Genomic DNA, 21,106 nt, shown 5'->3' on the forward strand with positions numbered 1-21,106 from the left:
CTATGAAAGCAAAAGCTGGTTCTTTGAAAAGATCAATAAAATTGATAAATCTTTTGCCAGGCTGACCAAGGAAAGCAAAACACACACACACACACACACACACACGCCTCAAAAACCAAGTTCTTTCTTTGTGAAAGGCGGGGTTGAGATCCCCTGTAGAAAAAGACCAGTTCTCTGAGCACTTTCAATGTGGCAGTCCCCAGAATTCAACCTGGTGAAAGCTAGATGTGTGTTCAGGCCTAGTGCTGTTTGCTGACATGTTCCACATGTCTTGAGGGATCTTAAAGAGATGTATATTTTTATACTGCTTCAACACGTGTGTTTATCCTTTAATGACAAGCTCAATTCCATCTGCACTGTGTCAGTTATCTGGATGAAAATGAGGAAAAAATATTACTCAGAAATCTGTTCTAAATATTCAGGCAATTGATTGAGACATTCAGCAAACGTTTAGTGGATACCTACTCAGCACAAGGCATCATGCTGGGAATTCTAGGCATGGTGAGGCTGCATGTGGAAGGCTTGATGTGAGGGGTCAGGCTAAGGGCTATAGAAGATCAGAGGAGGGAGAGATGGTTTCAGTGTAGAAGGGGACCAGACATAGGCTATTTTCATGGAAGAAGTTTTTCTGTCTGTTTGTTTATCTATTTTTGATATCAGGGATCAAACCCAGGGGTACTCAACCTCTGAGTCACATCCCCAGTCCTTTTTATTTTTTATTTTGAGACAGGGTCTTGGTAAGTTGCTTAGGGTCTTGCTAAATTGCTGGGATTGGCTTTGAACTGTCGATCCTCCTTCCTCAGCCTCCTAAGCTGCATGGTGGAAGAGGTTTTTTCCTTTTATTAGTTGTATCTTATAAACTTAAGATTTAGTTAGTTGATAGTCTAGAGATGGTAAAGGACATAGGTAATGTTTAGAAAAGGGTGAAGATGCATTCTAAAAAATATTAACTAACTTTGTTTTTATTGGAACAAATGATCCCATAGAAGAAAGATAGCAGGTAGACTGGGGTAACTTCTAGAGGGTTTGAAACCTGGCTAGAAATTTTGAGCACTATTGATTGGCCATTCCATGAGATGCCATTGGAAATTTTAAATCATGGTGCAGAGTTATACTGTGGGAAGAGCCCTCTGGAGGAGGAAATAAGCTCAGGACTTGAAGAAAGATAATTTGAGCATGGGCGAAGATCTCTGTTAAGATATGGTGAAAGAGACAGGAACATGGGAGTGCTGGCTGCCACCATGGGGGGCAGATGTCCAAGTTGAGTCACTTTGGCCTGGTGCAGCCTTCGTTGACTCTGCTGCAACTGGCGGGACTGTGAGCATCTGATAAATGTGTAATTGCTGGATTTAATTTCCTAGTGTGCACCTGTGTCGTCCATAAACGCTGCCATCATCTAATTGTTACAGCCTGTACTTGCCAAAACAATATCAACAAAGTGGATTCAAAGGTAAAAGGTTATTAGTTTGCTGATTAAGCACCTACAGGGTGTGTGTGTGTGTGTGTGTGTGTGTGTGTTTGTATATACACATGCATGCATGCTCTCTCTCCCTTCTTCCCTCCCTCCTTCTGAATGTCTTTTTCTCCCCTCCCCAATTTCCCTCCCACAATCTGTGAGCCCAGGATGGTATTAGAATTGAAATTTCTTTCCTTTTTAAAAATGTTATTACATTTTGTATTTCTGTTCTTGTGTTGCATGGCCTTGCCTTCTGAGGGGCAAGTGATCAGCTGGGCAGAAGCTCTATGGATCCATTTTACTAATGTGGAGACAGCTGTAGGGCTGACCACCCAGATTGGCATGCCCAATCTAGCCTTTATTAGTGATCTTCTCTGTGAGCTCAGGATGGCCCATAACCTCTCTGTGTTGCAGTCGGAAAACAGGATCAATATTCCCCTTATGCTTATTTTGTAGGGGTTTAAATGAAATAGAATTGACAAGTATATTGTTAACTGCACATTCTGCTTCCTAAGAGATTGTTGGCCTCCTCCAACCTCTTAAGAAATTTCAGGAAGGATATATACCTGTATGTAAAAACAGGGACTTCATTTCTGCCCCTCATATTGCATTTGGCTAGAATAGGCACACATTTCAAATTCTGGTGGGAAAAGCAGTGGAGTATCGCTGACACTTAGCAATGGATTTGCAGATGCTTTGGAAAATCTGACTCTTGGACGCAGTGGTTGTTTAATGTACACATTCAGGATTGTTAAGGAGTTCATACAGGGAGGTATGAGCCACAGCTTTTATGAGAAAGAGGGCTGAAAAGACTCAATAGGAATAATAATTGCTCTCCTCCTTGTCATTTTCGGACCTGTCATTATTGCTTCAAATTACAAAGTAGGCCATAGAGCATACAGCTAGTGTAATTATTTGCCAGAAACAGTATGTGAGATTAAACCAGGAACTTTGGGCTCTGATTATTAGAATGCAAATGCCAGACAAAGGCTGGAAGGGCTGAATAATGTGGCCACTTTAATGTCGCTTTAGAATGACTTCCTTCTGTGATTCCATGTCTTCTGAGTGCCTTCTTTTTGTTCCCCCTTGTGACACAACATCTAAAACTTATAGTGATAACAAATTATATAGGGTATAAAAGACCCATTTAATCTTGAAGTCAAAACCTTCTAGGAAATAGGATTGGGTGTTGAGGGGATTGGCAGGGAGAGATCTGTGGCTTGAATATAAAAGACAAAATGAAAATCTTGATTTCTATTTATCTCTACAAATGGTGGATGTTCTAATATACACCTCACATATCTGTCATGTCTTGTTCATTAGAAAATGTACTAAGTAATTAATGGGAGCTGAGTATAGTAAAATAATATACCCAGCTCAAATGTCATTGTAACACTTTGCATTTGGTAGGCTCCTGTTATCGTTTTTATAAAAGAGTTGATATGAAATTTTAATTCTTGTCCTCTCGGGTTTTTTCCCCCCAGATTGCTGAACAGAGGTTTGGAATCAACATCCCACACAAATTCAGCATCCACAACTACAAAGTGCCAACGTTTTGCGATCACTGTGGCTCCCTGCTCTGGGGCATAATGCGACAAGGACTTCAGTGTAAAAGTGAGATGCTGAGGTTCTGGGAACCCACTTCTTCATGAGAACATCATCCTACTAGATTTCATAGTTCTGTAGGCTCAGTATCTGACCTAGGACTGAGAGTTTTAGATATGTTGTATGTTAGCATCTTAATGGTTTTATATTATGTGCCCCTTGTCAAGCATGTGAAGAGAACTACATCCGATCCCTAAATTAACATAGAACATTAAGCCAAATGTTAAATTCAATAATCTAGCTGCCTATCATCTAATTGTTGTTGAGTGCAGACTAGGCATTATGTTTTTAAATAGGTATTTGAAAGAAGAAAAATGGGATGTTGGTTAGAGGTGGAAATGGTGGGAGGTGAGGAGGTGAGATGGCCAAGAGAGAAGATTGCATTATGAGTAAGAACTGGTGGGAGAGTAGGTCTGATGCCCTCACCAGAAATAAGGAGGAGTGGAGTTGTCAAAGCCTAGCAGGAGCTGCCCTGGGTCTTCTGCAAGAGTTCTTTAAAGGAGGTTGTAGGAGTAGGTGGAATAGAGAACACCGAAGCTTTGATTGTGGGCTTGCATCTTACCAACTGGGCTCAGCACCTTTTGGAGCTTTTGCCCTTGCAAAGGCTCTATGGCATTGAGGGCTGACCCCTGTCCTATAAGGAATTAGCCTTGAGTCATCTCCCATTGAGACATAATGATCTGTTGTGGGTTGCACCTGAAGCCTTATTAGATGCCTCCTGAGTCTCTGGGCCAGGGGAGCAATGGAAGAGGTAGAATTGGTGTGTGTGTGTGTGTGTGTGTGTGTGTGTGTATGTGTCTGTCTGTCTGTCTAACCAACTTCTATTTTCTGCCTAGACTTACCAAACCTGCTTCTATAGACAAAAGGACCAATCACATGTCATTTAAAAGAGCAAATTCTTCAACCTTTTTAGAACACCATTTAATAATTATTTTTTCACAAAACCAAAATAACAGCTTGCTCATGTATAATTTTTAGAGTTTGGGGTTTTGTTGCTGCTTGACCTCAGCTTGATGGTCTCATCTAGGTGTGAGTGTCCAACCCGCCAGTCACTGTCTGCTTTCCTGGGTTGTTGCTTGTGTGCAGAGCCATGCAGGGCTTCATCTGCATTGCTTTTGTACCTGGTGGCCTGAGGACCACAAGCTTGCAGTGCTCTAGCTCCTGTAATGTTTGTTTTCATCGTCCTGAGATGGCTTTGAAAGGCCACTTGTAGGCCTTTGTGTCTGCTTTATCTAGTCTTCCTGAGAGAGGTGAATTTTCCATGAAGCTATGAAGGTTAAATTTAAGATTCCCTCTCTACTTTATTTAGCATGGTTTTTCTTAGGGCTTCCTAAATTGCAGCAATTCAAGTCCCATAAAACCTGGGTTTGTGCATGCTTCCAAAGAAGGGCTGACTCCATAAAATAGAAATTGGTTGCATGTAGCTTCAGTTCTACCTCCCATCAGCAGGGCCCATATCAGGAATCTGTCTGAGGGGCTGGGGCTGTAGTTCAGTGGTAGAGCACTTGCTTAGCATGTTCGAGGCACTGGGTTCCATTCTCAGCACCACATAAAAATAAATAAATAAAATAAAGGTATCGTGCCCATCTAAAACTAAAAAATTAAGAAAAAGAGTCTGAGAATTTACTTCTCCTGATTGAACCTCAGAGCCTTCAATGTTCCAAGTCAGCTTCCTGAGCACAAGGAAAAGCTCACTTTGCTGGTTTCTTCCACCTGCCATTTACCCTGGTCTTCAAACGTTTGCAAAGTTGCCTTTTTCTTCTGCCATAAAACAGTTAGAACTACAGGCTGCAAACTCTCAGAACCACAGCCCCACAGGATGTGTGGCTGAGCTCTGAGAGCTGCCCAACCACAACAATACTCAGAAAACTTGACGTCATGGCTGGCTCTTCTCTCAGAAACACCATTTCCATCCTGTTTGAACAGTGGTCTCTATTGTGGCATTTAGACTGCTGCCTTTCATTTCACTGTTGAGAGAGAGAAGGAAAAGAGTAGTCAGTGGACATCCTTTTTATTTGTGAGCTGTCTTCATATTGGATCACGAAGGGAAGTCAGAAATGACTGTTACTTGTAATTTATATGAATATGTTTCATCAAGTCACGGTAGAATTAAAATATATTTGAAATCTATTCTTCTTTAGAAGACCAGGATTTCTGCTTCTGCACGAAACAGAAATAGATAAAAATGTCAGGAATTTTTACAAGTGTGAGATTAATTTTATGAGATGACAGTGTTCGTCTTGCATAATTCCTTTGTCCTCCTCATTCAGGTTGTAAAGTTTCTCTGTTAAAGCACATGTTAACCTGGCTCTTTTCTGACCGTGTGTTCTATTTTCTCTCCCTCCAGTATGTAAAATGAATGTACATATTCGATGTCAAGCAAATGTGGCCCCTAACTGTGGGGTAAATGCGGTGGAGCTTGCCAAGACCCTGGCAGGGATGGGTCTCCAGCCTGGAAATATCTCTCCAACCTCGGTGAGACTTTGCTTCTTTTCATGTATTGCAATTTAAAAGTTGTTAGATGTGGTGACCCCCACCATCAAAGTTTCTATTCTCAGCAGATACATTAAACAGAGGTTTTGCATTTTTTAAAAAAGCATTTTGTTCCACAAATAAGAGCTTATGTATAGTTATGCTACTAGAAATAACAACCATGCAGAGATACCAGGAGGTGGCAGAAAGATTTTTGTTTTCTTTCTTTCTTTTTTTTGTTAGTTGCTCAAGACAATACAATGATCTTGACATATCATACATTTGATTCAAATGAATTCTCATTTTTCCACGTGTACAGATTGCAGGATCACATTGGTTATACAGCCACAAAGCGGGGCGGGGGGTGGCGGGGGAGAGACAGAGAGAGAGGGAGAAAGGAAAGAAAGAAGAAGGAGAGAGGAAAGAAAGGAAGGAAAGAAAGAAAGAAAGAAAAGAATCATCTTACTGTCTGTATGGTTGAGTGAAAAGCTTAGAACTCAGAGGCCTTGGTTATGCCCTTGTCTAGGGACTGGGCAGGAGAGTTGATCAGTAGCAACCAGCCTCAACTTCCTCCTCTCTGAAGGGGTTGAACTTGAAAATCTCTGTGGTTCTCCACTGCCCTGAAGTCTAATAGCTCTGCAATTTTTGTTTATGGACTGTGAATTTATCTCTTGCATTCAGCAACTGACAGGAGTTCCTTCCTCTGGGCTCTGTGGAGTGGGTGGAGTTGGTCAGTGGCCCTGGATGTGTTTTGTCATGCAGGCTCCCTGGGTGACCTCTGTTGGCTAGAGCCTTGGCTGCTTCCCAGGCACATTCTTATTGCTGCCTTCCTGGCCAACGTCTGCAGAGAAATAGCCATGGCTATATGGCTGTGAGATCTGTAAGGTGTAGCCTTATACATGGTTCTGGAAAATTCTAAATCAAACTGTTGCCTAATCTCTGGGTATGTGGGAAGGGAAGTGCAATCACTGTGAAGTTCTTAGTAACTTATAAAATGTCAACACTAACCAGCTCGTTTCCTTTTTAGTGAAAGGCTTCTGTCTAGTAGACAAGGGACTTGTATTGACAATGTGTTTCTTGATTTGACGAAAGTTACCAGAAAATTCCAAGTCCGTCTGTCTTATGGGGAGAGGCAGATAGGATGTTAAACCAGTGAGAGAGATTTCTAGTGCATAAGACAGCTGTTCCTAAAGAGAGGACAATGAGGATTTCAGCCTGAGCCAGGGCTTCTAAAGCACAGAGGGAATGACATAAGCCAAATGATACAATCTCTAGACGTGGGTAGTATCCCTTCTTGTTTGAACTAAGTATCTTTAATGTTATGCTAGTTAATGTTATGCTAGGAAAATCAGGATTACTTGCTATATGACTTTACAACATTAAAAGGAGAACTTTAAGTCTAAAAAAAAAGAGAAGAATGTGTTTTAAAACAAAAAAGACTGAGAAACACAGCCTTGGAGTTTTCTAGCTGTTGCACACCCAACAAGGCAAAGTATGTAAGTGAAGGAAGTGAAATTTAAGCTGGTACCACTTTTCTATCTTTGAAAAAACTGTAATGAGAGATTTAAAGGAGGAACTGTTAAAACCACTGGATTTTTAAGATACCCATTTTGTATCTGCAATCACTGTTTTATGGGGTTGAATAAAACCCTTGAAGTTTCAGGCAGCTGAACAGTGGGTTTATTGGCATCAATAGTTAGAAGCTGCCCCAGATAAGCTTTGTGTAGCTAAATAGGTCAAAATCTTCAGGGTGTTAGATTTTGATCTGTTATCTTATGGTAGATTGCCTTATAAATGTCCCAAAGTGGCAATTGCAAAAGTCACCTGCCTTTGGGTAGCTCCTCTCTGTGAAGGGGCATCAAGGATCCAGGATCTGACCAACGTGACCACATTTACTGCTGGTACCGGGCGGTGAAACTGAAGCTGGTGAATATGTAAATTAGCCCATCTTTGTAGAGTGCAAAGTCTTCAAAGTTCATACTTTGGCCTAACAGATTTCATTTCCAAAAAGTTACTTGAAAAAAATAGATAATGGTAATGACAGCGTGGCTGAAGTGTATTGACTGACAGGCACCAATCTGTGCTACGTGTTCATTTATTTCTCATGGTAACTTGTATGGCAGATGCTATAACTGAAATTTTGTCAGAAGAGGAAACTGAGGCTGGGTAAGGTAACTGGCTCAAGGTCACAGGTTAGGTTGCAGAGCAGTTACTTGAACCTAGGCAGCTTCCTTCAGAGCCTGAACTCATTAACCACCCTATTTTGAAGATTTGCATATAAGTATGTTCACTGTGGTATGAGTGCATGTATTATGTACACTGTGGTTTAAAAAATGGAAGATGGCCTGTATTTTCAATAATAAGGAAATTACTAAATAAATAATGATATGTCCATAAAATGAATTATTGAACAGCCATTAATGCTCATGTCCTAAGGATGGGGATATAACTCAGTGGTAGAGCACTTTGCTAGTGGGTATGAGATCCTGGGTTCCATCCTTAGCACCACAATAAATAAATAAATAAATAACTTTCATATTCTGAAAGGATCCTTAAAGATATGTAAAACACACATCACCAATTTTTAAAGAAAAAAATGTGTTATAAAACATAATTATGTTTTAAAAAATTTACTAAAGTATGAAAATATGCATGTCTCTTTATTTTTAAACTGTATGTGTTTTGAGAAGTGGCTGATGAAATTTTAGGTATTTAAAATTTTATCCTTTGGACCTTTTGTAATTGTTCCAATTTTCACATTGAATTTTCACTTCTCTTATATAATTTAAAATTCTGTATTAAAAACTTTGCATCACAGCTGGGGCTGGGGCTCAGTGGTAGAGCGCTTGCCTAGCATGTATGAGGCACTGGGTTAGATTCTCAGCACCGTATATAAACAAATAAAATAAATGTAATAAAGGTCCATCAACAACTAAAAAGTAGTAAAAACAAAACAAAACAAAACAAAAAAACTTTGCATCATTCATTTTGTGTGCTGATGTGGGGCAGGAACTTGATCCTCTGCACAAACACGAAAACCGCTCTTTGCATGAAGTGGACACTAGGTGGCGCTCCTAGACTCCAACAGCCCTATGAAAAGCCACAGCAAAGAACACAGAGGGACCAGCCTAAGGCATCCATCCATGTTTCCATACACTCCATTTGAGCTCAAACTGCAAATTCCTGGCTTAAATATATTTTATGATGATTTTTTTCCACATAGAAGTAGGCACAATCCAGAAGTTGCTGCCAAGGTAGTGTTGATCATCAGCTGAGCTGAGCTGATCTTTCCACGTGTGCTGGATAGAAGGTTGGGAATGCCTCCAGCTAGGAGGGTCTTCTCCATCCAAGCATACTTCATGCTCACACTGTAATTTCTGACTTAACATATTCTTTCTCTTCTTTGTAGAAACTTGTTTCTAGATCGACCCTAAGAAGACAGGGAAAGGATGGCACCAAAGAAGGAAATGGGGTTGGGGTTAATTCTTCCAACCGATTTGGTATCGACAACTTTGAATTCATCCGAGTGTTGGGGAAGGGGAGTTTTGGGAAGGTGAGTCTTGATGAGTCTTGAACTGTCTGGGTTAATGTAAACATGTTATATGTATGTTCTTTATGTGTGTCTGTGTGTACACCCATCCACTTGTGTGCCTCTACACTAAGAACCCACAGAGGCCTCCCTCACACTCCCTCCTGTTTTGCCCTAGGTGATGCTTGCAAGGATAAAAGAAACAGGAGACCTCTATGCCGTGAAGGTGCTGAAGAAGGACGTGATCCTCCAGGATGACGATGTGGAATGCACCATGACTGAGAAGAGGATCCTGTCTTTGGCCCGCAATCACCCCTTCCTCACCCAGTTGTTCTGCTGCTTCCAGACCCCTGTAAGTACGACTCGGGTTCACTGACTCTGCAGCCTCCATCATTGGAGTTGAGATAATAAGATTTTGAGGATTTTATAAAGTTGAGGATCAGAAATTTTTTTGGAATGGTTCTGAACGTAGGACCATCCAAAGACGTTGGGGACTTCTGGCACCCTCTGGGAAAAGAGAGAAACTAATGAGTTCACCTCTCCTTCCTTCATGTTGTCCTGGGAAAGGTTCACCTCAAAGGCTGTGTGTCCTAAGAATGAAGAACTCTTCCTATGTGTTTTCTCTAGCAGAGTGAAGTTTACAAAGACTAAGAATAGAGTAAATGTTCTAGGCTGATTTTCTTGATGAATTTGGCCTTGATTTTACTCCAGACATAGGCACAAGAGGTCAGAAGAGGGGTCTGAAAATATTCTCTTCTGAGAGAGTAGTCCCAAGAGGGCACCCTGATTTGGAATATCCTGAGGCATTTTTCCCAGCTTCAAACAAAATCTTTTGATTGATGCCACGGACTGATTTGGGACTCGAGTCTGTCCTATCAAGGTTAAGGCAATTAGGAATGCTTTTGGCTGTGGTTAATGGAATACCCAACCAAAAGTGGTTGAAACAGAAACAGTATGGGTTCATTTCATTAATACAGAGTTTGTTCTTTATTTCATGTGATGAGAAGTCTGATGGTAACAATGCTAAGATTGCATTCATTGCCCAGTGACATTGAGCCTGTCTTCCCCTCAGGGGTCTCAGGGTATTTGCAGCATCCCTCAATATCATACCCTCACATGACCAAAGCAGGAAGTACAGCGGCAGAGACCAAAGGGCTGCATGGACCACCCTTCTTTAATCAGGATTAAAAGACTTTTCCTAGATGTAGGCCAATTAATCTTAGTAACAAGGGAGGCTGGAAGAACAAATATCTGGCCAAGATAAACATCAACCTCTGTTCATCCCGAGGCAGGGAACTCTGCTGCTTATTTAGAATTGGGCTCAAATTTTGAGTTTCTGGTATTGGTAAGAATGGAAATGGACCCTGAGAGGAGACCAAGATTCTGATGGATGAGTCGGAATTTCTTATTGTCAAAAGGCATTCTGGGAGAGCGGCTTCTGGGTCTGCTCCATCAGGGAAGTAGAAGGTGCCCTAGGAGTGGGATAGGGGCATCTCACCTGGTCAGAGATGCTGATGCACAGTTCTATAAAAATTAACAGTGAAGCTGGAACCAGAAGGGTAAATTGAATTACTTAGGCAAAGGGAATAAAGGTGAATATGCCACGTCTGGTAAACAGTGCACACAAATCTGGAGGTGAGGGAGAACATCAGGTGTGAATACAGCTCAGTACGTGTGGGGTTCTGAGGCTGAGGATGGGCCTGGTGGAACTGAGGATGCATTAAGGAGTTTGGTTTTTAATCTTAGGAGCAATGGAAAGTCGTGGAATAAATTGAAGCAGAGTGATGATTTTTCAGATTGCATTTACTTAACTGTAAGAAACTAATTTCTTACAATATACAAGCACCCTCCAAATATCTGTATCATTTCTCCAAAAGAAATAGTATTTATTAGTTTCATGTGTAGCTGTTCAGAGAATGTTTTGTCCATAAAACCATGCATACCACCTATATGCATGCATGTTTATTTTTTTAAAAAATCAAAAGCAGTCATATACTTCATCATGATTCTGTTCTTTATTTTTAATATAATAGTATGTCTTGGAGCTTGTTCTATATTTGTGCACACCCAGCTGCTTAATTTTTAATGGCTGTATGATATTCCATTCCATTTTAAGGGCTTGCCACATTTTATTTAATGTGTTCTTTTGTGTGTATTTTTTTTTTGTTCTTTTTAGATATACATGACAGTAGAGTATGTGTTGGCATAATCTACATATATGGAGTATAACTTATTTTAATTAGGATTCCATTCTTGTGGGTTGTACATGATGTGGAGTTTCACTGGTGGTGTACTCATATATGAACAAAGGAGTTATGTCTGATTTATTCTACTGTCTTTTCTATTCCCATCTTCCCTCTCTTCCTTTCATTCCCCTTTGTCTAATCCACTGAAATTCTGTTCTTCCCTCCCCCACTTGTTGTGTGTTATTTAACCTTCTCTTTATTACCACCTGCTGTGCTGTGTTTTTTGAGTTCACACTCCCAAAGCGTGAGTGAGGAAGCCTCCTACTCCCACTTTCCCATCACAGCATGCTATATATTGCTTTGGTGACCTGGGAGCTTTTTAAAAATGGTATCTTTGAAGGTCTAGCTTGCATTTCTCTGACTGAGGGTGAGACTGAGCAGTCTACTGTTTAAGGATCACTTGCATGTATTGGGAAGGGATATGTGCAGACTGGAGAACAGGTGGAATGGGGAAGACTGGAACTTGGAGATAGGAGGATGCATTAAAGGACATGCAGAGTGTGCACTCCGATGCTGCCCAAGTGTTGGAAAGGATGGGGGAGACAGCTGATGGCTTCTCCAGCCTCCCTCTGCACCTCACGCTTCATGGTCTAGGCTCCATGAGACGACTGCCTCTTTGTCAGTGGCCCTCAGTGGCTCCTGAAGTCCTGGGACTGACCTGCCCCCTTGCCCCTAATTCTTTTCCCATCTCCAGGGTCCTCAGTTCCTTTAGAGCTGCAGTGTTACACTGCCTTCCACTGCTCCCTGGAATATCCTCCAAACAATATTCTGTGCTCCGCCTTTGCCAATGCAAGCCCTTCGCCCATCCTCACCCTCCTCATCTAGCTGTTTTCTTGGAGAAGAGTGGGGTGACATTTTGGGGTCTGAGAGAGACAACTGAAAGATCAGACAGGTTGTCTGCGGGGATTTCAGGCTCCATCCTCCTGAATACCACGGTGAATACCATGAATCAAGCAGCAGATCTGGGTTATCACTCAGATTGCCTTTCCTAGGGTCCGACAAACAGATTGGGTGGTTTCCTATGATTTTAGGTTAATAGTTGTAACTGGCTGATAACCTTGAGTCAGGCAGTTGACTGGTATTTAGGGACCCTAATCTAAATTCCAGTTGATGGGCTGGGGACATAGCTTGGTGATAGAGCCCTTGCCCAGCACACACAAGGCCCTAAGTTTGATCCCCAACACTGAAAACAAACAAAAACTCAAGTTAGAATTGATTCAGGCAAATAAATAAGTATGTCTGACCCAACTTTGATGTGATTCTGCAATCTGTATTTGGGGTAAAATTGGGAGTTCATAACCAACTTGAATCTAATGTATGAAATATGATATGTCAAGAGCTTTATAATGTTTTGAACAACCAATAAAAAAAAATTAAAAAAAAAAAAAAAGAAAATCCTCGTGATTCTGTATAAGCAGTCACATGTCTCGCCAATAATTACATCATGTTACAGTAGGGAACAAGAAACTAACCTGGGACAGATTAGGAACCCAAAGACTATAGAATGCATAGTTTTCCAAGAAAAGGTATAAATTATATGATATACGATTATAAATTTTAGCGGCCCCATGGGATTCCCAGAGTTTTAGTAGCTGAAGCCTCTACTGGCATGTAGTGTATTTTTTTCTAGTGAAAGTCTGATGTTTGGCCACAAGGTGGCAGTCGTTACTGCAAAGTGATTTTTATTTCTCCACCAGTGAAATATGAAACACATGTAACTGCCATTGGGGTTTAAAAATATATGCATTGCGATACATGTGTCTAACCCAAAAAATAAAGGGAATTCTCCCCTGCATTAAATTTAGATGATAAATGAAATGTTAGGAGCCATCTTGAAAGAATCAATTGAGTTTTTCTCATGCTAAGGTAGATTGCTGTTCTCATTTTTCTTCTCCCGGGTTCATAAGTTATGAGCCTGCACAGTGTCAGTGTACATGGCATTTCTTTACTATGTGTCCATCTGCAAGAAATCCTCAGGAACTATCCCCATTCACTGTTATAAAGCAAACTATAAAGGACAGAAAATGTTGGTTCCTTTGAGAAATGACAGCAGACAGATGATGACTTTTTAACTACCCAGTTCTTCAGGCCCTGGCTTCTTGAAGGGGAGACTCCTCAGTGTTTGATGTTGACCCAAAGGAGACTCCCCTGCAGAGCTGAGAAAGAGTCTAGGTGAGGCCCTGGAGTCACTCCCCAGCTGTCTGATAGTCTTTCCCTGGGAAGGCCCTTGTAGGAAAAGGACTCCCTGGTGTCCAGCCCTGTGGAATCTGCATTGCTTAGGGTCCCTGGACTGTAGGTGTGGAGACAAGGTGGGCCAGACTGACTCTGACCCTTTGGTCATCTGAAGTCTTACACCACATTTTGGGGTTGACCCAGCAGTTGTTTATGTGCCTCCTTCAAACTTCTGAGATTGAAACAGCCTTGCTCTCGGGATCAGAAGACCTGAGTTTCATCCTAGCTTTGTTCCCCTCCTTCTAAATAGCTTGAGTCTGTCCTGAAATTCACTGGAGTCCTAAGGTTCCCATGATGAAAATGGAAGCAGAATCGCCCTGAGGTCAAGTGAGGAAATGAACCAGAAATGCTTCCTACACAGTGTGAAGCGCTGCTCCAGAGTAGAGCAAGTCAACTCATTGTAACCTCGACCACCCCCTTCACTGTGCCAAAGACAGGTGCCCCGGGGCTTCCCAGTGGCCAGCAAAGTTCCCCACAGGGAGGCAATCATGAGCATCCCGATGTAGGAATTTTGGAGCTTCTTTTGTTCTTAGCCAAAAAAAAAGATAAGCAAATTTCAAACACTGGAGAATATATTGAGTTTTCTACATAGATTTATAAATCCATACATTTACCACCTGATTTTTTTTCATTAGAGTACATTGTTTGCATGTATATAGTTAAATTGGCACCTTCATACATTTCTGATAGCATTATAAACTTTAATATTTTGTGAAGAATTTGATAATCTCTATCAAGACTCATAAACTGTACTCTTGGATCTGTTGATTTTATTTCTGACAGTCTACTGTGGCAATGGTGTAAAGAATAAATGTTATACATAAAGATGCTTAATTTTCAGTTGTTACTTTGACACTTTCCCAGATTCCACATAAAAGAGAAATCATGTAGTATTTCTCTTTTTGTGCCAGGCCTATATCACTTAATGACCTTCAGGTTCATCTGTGATGTTACAAATGACAGAATTTCCTTCTTTCTAAAGGCTGAATAAGACTCTATCATGTTGAAATTCCAAATGTTCTTTGTCCATTCATCCGTATCCTCATCCATTCATCCATATTGTGAATAACACTTCAGTGAGCAAGAAAGTATAGCTAGCTCTTTAACATGCTGATTTCATTTTCTTCTAATGTATGCCTGGTAATATGGATCATATGGTAAGTTCCATGGTACCATTTTCCATAAAGGCTGGGCTAATTTAAATTCTCATTGACAGTGTGCAAGGATTCCCTTTCCTCCATATCATTGCCGGCTGTGTCATCTTTCATGTTTCTGAGGAGGTGATATCTCATTGTGACTTTAACTTGTATTTCTCTGGTGATTAGTGATGCTGAGCATTTTTTATGCACCTATTGGCTATTTTTATGTCTGTTCAGATTCTTTGCTTATTTTCAATTGAGTTGTTTATTTTGTTCCTATTAAGTTGTTTGCATTCCTTGTATATTTTGGATATTAGCTCCTTATCAGATACATGATTTGCAAATATTTCTCCCTGTGACCTCTTCACATTGTCAATAGTTTCCTTTGTTGCACCAAAGATTTTTAGTTTGACTGAATCCTGTTGTCTGTTTTTGCTTTCATTGCCTGTGCTTTTGGGGCCAAAACTTTTTTGGGTCGAAACTTTCTTAATAGAAAATTATTGATAAGATCAATGTCATGGTGCTTTCCTCCTGTATTTTCTTGTAGTAGTTTTACAGTTTGGGATCTTATATTTTAAGTCTTTAATCCATACTAAGTTGATTTTTGTATCTGGTGTGAGATAAGGACCTAGTTTCATTCTTCTACATGTAGGTATCCAATTTTCCCAACATTTACCAAGGAGACTGCCCTCCCCCCACGTGTAAAAACAATTGACCATAAATGTGTGGTTCTATCTCTGGGCTCTGTATTCTGTTTATTGATCTATGTGTCTATTTTTTTGTCAGTGTCATGCTATTTTGACTGCTGAATCTGGATAGTAGATTTTGAAGTTGGGTAGGGTGACGTCTCTGGCTCTGTTCAAGATTGTGTTGGCTTCAGTGCATTATTTATAATGGGAAAATGTTAGAAATAACTTTAGCATCCAGCAATGTGGCATACTTAAATAATAGACTAGGCTGGGGATCTAGCTCAATGGTAGATCATGTGCAAGGTCTTGGGCTCAATCCCAGTACCAAACACACAAAAAAATACATGTATTTACACGTTCACCCACGTACACTACTTGTCAAGGATTTTTAACCAATAAAAGGAGACAACATAATAAAAAAGATTTTATTGTATATTATTATGTTAGTGTATGTTATATATTAAGCAGTTAATTATTATGTCCAGACATTGTCGAGAGCACCTATCATGTATTATTCTTTGCGTCTAATTCTCACAATAGCCTAATAAGATATGTATCATCATTCTCTTCATTTTTGTCAAATAGTGAAGCAAAACACTGAAGAGTTAAGTTACTTGTCCAACATCCAACACTAGGAGGTTAGAGTCCAAGAAACAATATAGAATCTATGAATTTGAGAAATTCATATCAAGTTCTGTCCAAGACGGCATATTGGTAAACCTGCCCTTCCCTGAAACAAACAAACAAGGACTGGCAAAAAATTATGCCAGTGACTATCAGAGACTGTATTGAAGTAGTGGACTTATGGATTTTTTTTCTTTTTTCTATTTATCAAATTTGGTAGTGTGATTGCTTTTCTTAAAGATGGGGATGGGAAGGAAAAAAAAACACCTTCAGTCAGGGAGGAGGGCTCTTGGTCTTTAAGGTCCTGGGCCTAGGAAATGCTGCCTCCCTCCTCCTGCTTCCAGATAAACTCTCTTCACACTCCTTTTATCCTCATCAGTGACTGTTGTGTCAGCCGCTGAGCCTCCTGGCATTTATGGCCTGGAATCTGGGTCTCGGCTGCCCTCCTCCCATGGGCTCTCCACTTGGGTTCTCCTGCTGGAGTCTCAGCTAATGCCAAGGGAGGAAGGGGGAGCGGGGAGGGGAGAGAGGAAGGAACAAAGACAGGGCAGTAGCAGGAAGGGGGAGTGGCAAAGTAAATATTGGTCAGATGCTTTAGTCTTTGTTCAGGGACCCAGTTTATGGGAGCAAAGGTTCCATTTGGAAAACATGAGACACTATGCCCAGCGCCTGAGAACTGCTGCTCAGTAGCAGGCCCCGATGATGATTCCAGGGACGCCCCATTCCTTGGGAAGTTACTGGAGCATGAATCCACTGCCTTGAGGGTGGGCTGCAGACTGCTGTCACCCCCTTTGCAAGGTCGAGGCCCAGAGCCCTCCCTTCTGCTGGCTTCTGCCTGGGCTGCTGACAGGCGTGCTCAGGGTGTGAGCCTGCAAGGGTGGCGTTCCTGGCAGGAACAGAGCTTTCCACACCTCAAATGTGGGTCAACAAAGCCGAAATCTATTTTTGAAGGTTGGGGTGTCCAGGAATCTTGAGAATTAAATACCATCAATGTACACCCTGGCCCCAAGTGATTTCAGTAGACTTCAAAAATGTTGGGGAAATGACCTGAGCACATGAACTCAAGGGTAACATTCTTTCCTCTGTATTGTTTTCTCCATTGTTTTTATGTTAAATATTAGCGAAGGAGTGTGTGAATTAGAGAAGAGGTGCAGCGCTTGGTCACGTGGCCCTGGAAGTCATGGGTCAGCCTTTCCCCAGGAAAGTAATGCTGCTGCAACCTTCAGGGCAAGAGCTCTGGCTTGAAATTCTGGCTTGGCTAAGAGCCCACTTGTCCTCTAGAAGCACCCCCTGCCCCCACCTCAGATAAGCTCCTCTTCCCAAACCTGTGTCCTTTTCCTCATGGTTGGCAGAAATACTCCTAGAAAGGCTCCCCAGTCTGGCTGCAGACAGGCGTGTGGGAACAGCAGCTCGCCTGCAGCCCTGTTCTGCCCCAGCTGCCATGTCCTCTCATGTGATTGCTGATCATCTGCAGGATGGCTGGGCCTGTTGGTGTCCCAATTGCTGCCCTACTGATGGATTGGGGGAGGAGGAGGCACACTTGGCCCTGCATTGTGAGTTACTGTGATGTCCTGGGCAAGGGGAAGAGGCCCCATGACTGCAGGGTAGTAGAGAAGTCCAGCCCAAAACTGGAAAACATTTCCCTCTGCAGAGGCAAGGGTTCTCAAGAGGCCTCTGTCACCCTCCTCATAGTTGCTTGATTATTATTATTAATTTTTTTGACCCTGAATGGTGTGGGGTTTGCAAAAGTCAAGGTTGAAAAATGAAAGAACAGTTCACTGAGACCCTAGCATACATTCTAGGTACTTCTACTGATTACCAATATTTCTAAAACTGCAGACCGGTGTTCCATGAGTATCTATTGAACAAAATGTCTTATTCAATACCTAAAGTGAACTAGGAAGATCATTTTAAAGGTCTGGAAACTGGGGTCCAGAGGAGTTAAACAGTTTACCCCACATCACAAAGCAAGCAAGAGCTATTATGTGGATTCTTGATCAGGCTGTCCAGCTTAATTATTTATATGTCATTTCCTTTATACCATAGCAGGAAATCTCTTCTCTCTGCAATATGTGTAGCTGAGAAGGATAGTATCATTAGGGAGGAATAAAAGCAGTTTTTTCACAATATGTAGTTTGGGGACTTTGATGAAATACCTAAGGATATTTCCTCTTATCTGTTTGTAACTAGGTTTCCTCCTTTCCCTAAGCAATGACTGCTACAAACACAATTTGGTCTGCTTATGGTTCATTTGTTATAGTTTGCCTTTGGCTCAGATCAAAATAGAAAATGAGCCAGAACATGGTGTTTCCCATCTCTGCATGTTCCCAACTTTTTAATAGTGTTTTATCTTTCTTTGAGATTATTAATTATGGGTCTATATCCATAGTCAGGCTGGATCTGGCTCTTGGGGGGTGGTGAGGAAATGTGTGACCAGCCTTCTTCTCAGCCTGAGATCCCTGGGGACAAGATGTACAGAGACTATCTCCAGGCTCCAGATCTGGGGGGATTTTTTTGGGACCTTGTCTTCTGCCTTCTCAGGCTTCTAGACTTTCTGTTGCTAAATGGGGCCACAAAAATGAATGGTACAAAAGAGAAGCTGAACTCTACACTGTTCCATTGTCTCTGTCTCTTTGGATAAGACTGCCTGCCAAGATATTTGGTCTGTTAAAAGAGTTTGAGACAGTGGCCTTGAGGTTGCTTAATTGTAACTGGCCTCCTTGCTGATTGATACCAACGACAACTCACAGGTGGAACAGACCTGCCACTTCGGCATTTGCTAAGATGGTTTGTGGACGTGTGTGTAATTTCCCTTGACGTAACTGAGACTCTGCCAGGGTCAGATGTGGCCCCGATGTGTGATGTGTTCATGATGACTGAAAGCTTTTGGTGGTGGCGATTGCTTGGTCATGGTTTTTCCTGACCACAATTGGGAACTCTTAGAATCTGCAAGATACAGAAAGTTAGAGATACCTTGCCCTCAGCAGTGTCCTTCATAGAAATATAAGTGACTTCTCCAGAGTGAGAAGAAGATGAACTCTGTACCACGCAGCTTAGTGAAAAGTCGGTCTGAGTGAGAGTTAGGCAAAAGAAGCAGCTGTTTTATTCCTTAGTCTTGTAGGAAAGAAAAGACCAACATGTGTAAAGTAGCAGTGTGCAGTAGATTGCATGTTCTAAGTGTAGTCCTTATACCACCAGAGGAAAGATAGTTGAAAATAACCCTGAATTCTGGAGAAGTGCCTACCTATGTGCCAGCCTTCCTGCCCAAGTGCTTGAAGACTGAAAAACCAACTAAGACTTTAACCTTAAGCAGCACCTTGGGTACAACCCACAGGTTTTTCCACAGGAAACAGGGTAGACTACTTCCTCGACCAACTGGGATGTCTGCACTGGACCTGAAGCTAATACCTGTGGGTGGCTAGCATGGGTTCACCCCACTCTGAAAGAAGAATCATTCAATGTAAAGCCTACCACCTTGGTTCAAAACTAGAGGCTGCAATATATTTTAGTTTTGAAATTTTGAGTTTTCTGTAATTACTTACTCACTGGTAAGAACCTGTCACATCTGTCTCTGGTAGGCCCCAGAACAATCCAGGACCTCTCGTGAGTTGGAACAACCCTGTTGGCATCAAGTTAGGATATCTGGAGGTTTAGAGAATTGCCCATTATAGTTAGCTTACAACAGAAGGCCAGGAAATGCTTATTTATTCAGCTCATGTGGACGGAGTACTTGTGAGGTACAGGCAGGGCTTCACACTCTGAGGTCCAGCACTGCACACAGCAGAGGGGAGTCCCTGTCCTCATGTAACTGACCTTCTGGGAGTTTATAGGCCTGAAGCTCAGGAACAGGCTGTCCTACAGAGGAGACTCAGCTGGTAACCTCCATGGGTAGCTGGTCCCCGTGGCATTTCTAAGTGTTGAAGACTGACTCAGAGCAAGACATCTGGTTGGAAGGAGGCCCATGGGGCTTATCTTGATGCTGCATTTGCATATTAAGTGCACCCTTATTTTTAGGTAGGATGAGGTGAATTTGAGACATTGTGTTGGGACCAGAGGGGTATGGGAGTGCTTGGCAGTATCTCTGGGTGGTGTTGGGTTCTATGTTGCCCAGGTGTTGGGGGAGGGGGCTCACAGAGAGAGGCATAATGGGAAGAGCAGTCACTTGATCACTCTTGCTATTTGCATGATTTTCCCCTTCCCTCTGGGTAGGCTGGTCTGTTTTACCAGCAGCCTCTGCACCAGGCTGCAAAGACACCGTCCACCTCCCCTGCCTACCCCGCTATTGACTGTGTGCTATAAAGACCAGCTCTGCTCCTCCTTGCCAAGGTTCCTTTCCCTGCCTTCTGTTGTAACCTAGTCCCTTGGCTCAGTCTTCCCAGCAGACCCTCCATTTCCTCCCTTTGTGGTCACCCAGGGAGTTTCTGTTTCCCTTCTGTGGGAAGCTCCCAACTTTCAGTGTGTTGGTCTAGCAAAAGAGCCCGCTGTATTTCGAACTCACTCCTGCTTGCTTCTGGTCTGTCATAGTTTACTGCTTAGGTGGAACTCTTCCTAGAGTCTCTTAATCCTCATGGTATATGACATTTTAAACATAAAATGATCTATAATTCCCAATAGAAGCAAAAGAAGAGAGTTCTTTCAGCCAAACTGTCCCTTTATCTCATGCATGTTTTTCCATTTCTTTTTCCATATCTTGGAACACCCAAATTGGCTCTGGCTACTTTCCTGTTCAACTTTCCCCTGGCCTCGTCCGCCCCCAGGGAGCACAGAGCCACAGTCTCCTTGGTGCTTTCTGAGGTGACAGGAATTGGGAACCAGCCCAAGCCCACCATGAACCTCGACCTTCTTCACTAACGTGTCTTCCCATGGCAAAAGTCAGCTCAAACTGAGTTAGACAAGAGCAGGAAAACTAAGGAACAAAAAAGGCACAGTGGACCTAGAAGTGGCTTTAAGTTTCTCTTCCAGAAGCCTGTAGACTCTAGGGCCTGCTGGTTCACTTTGTCCCTTCTTACTTGGGCTTTAGATCTGTAGAAAGTTCCATGCCACATTGCACAGAACTTTACCCCCACCACATTGACCCTCACCAGTAGGTCAGATAGTTTTAGTAAACTAGAGGT

General features: G+C 42.0%; 1 protein-coding gene across 1 annotated transcript in view; it reads left to right on the plus strand.

Moving 5' to 3' along the window:
• The window catches only part of Prkch (protein kinase C eta), a 216,807-nt gene that overhangs the window by 117,703 nt on the left and 77,998 nt on the right, over nucleotides 1-21,106 (plus strand). Inside the window, exons 5-9 of the mRNA XM_015489921.2 lie at nucleotides 1,362-1,450; nucleotides 2,941-3,070; nucleotides 5,409-5,536; nucleotides 8,943-9,086; nucleotides 9,241-9,414. Of these exons, the coding sequence (XP_015345407.1) occupies nucleotides 1,362-1,450; nucleotides 2,941-3,070; nucleotides 5,409-5,536; nucleotides 8,943-9,086; nucleotides 9,241-9,414 (665 nt within the window). The remainder of the gene's footprint in view (nucleotides 1-1,361; nucleotides 1,451-2,940; nucleotides 3,071-5,408; nucleotides 5,537-8,942; nucleotides 9,087-9,240; nucleotides 9,415-21,106) is intronic.

The sequence above is a fragment of the Marmota marmota genome, unplaced genomic scaffold (genome assembly GCF_001458135.2).
Source record: "Marmota marmota marmota unplaced genomic scaffold, marMar, whole genome shotgun sequence".
NCBI classification, from domain to species: Eukaryota; Metazoa; Chordata; class Mammalia; order Rodentia; family Sciuridae; genus Marmota; species Marmota marmota.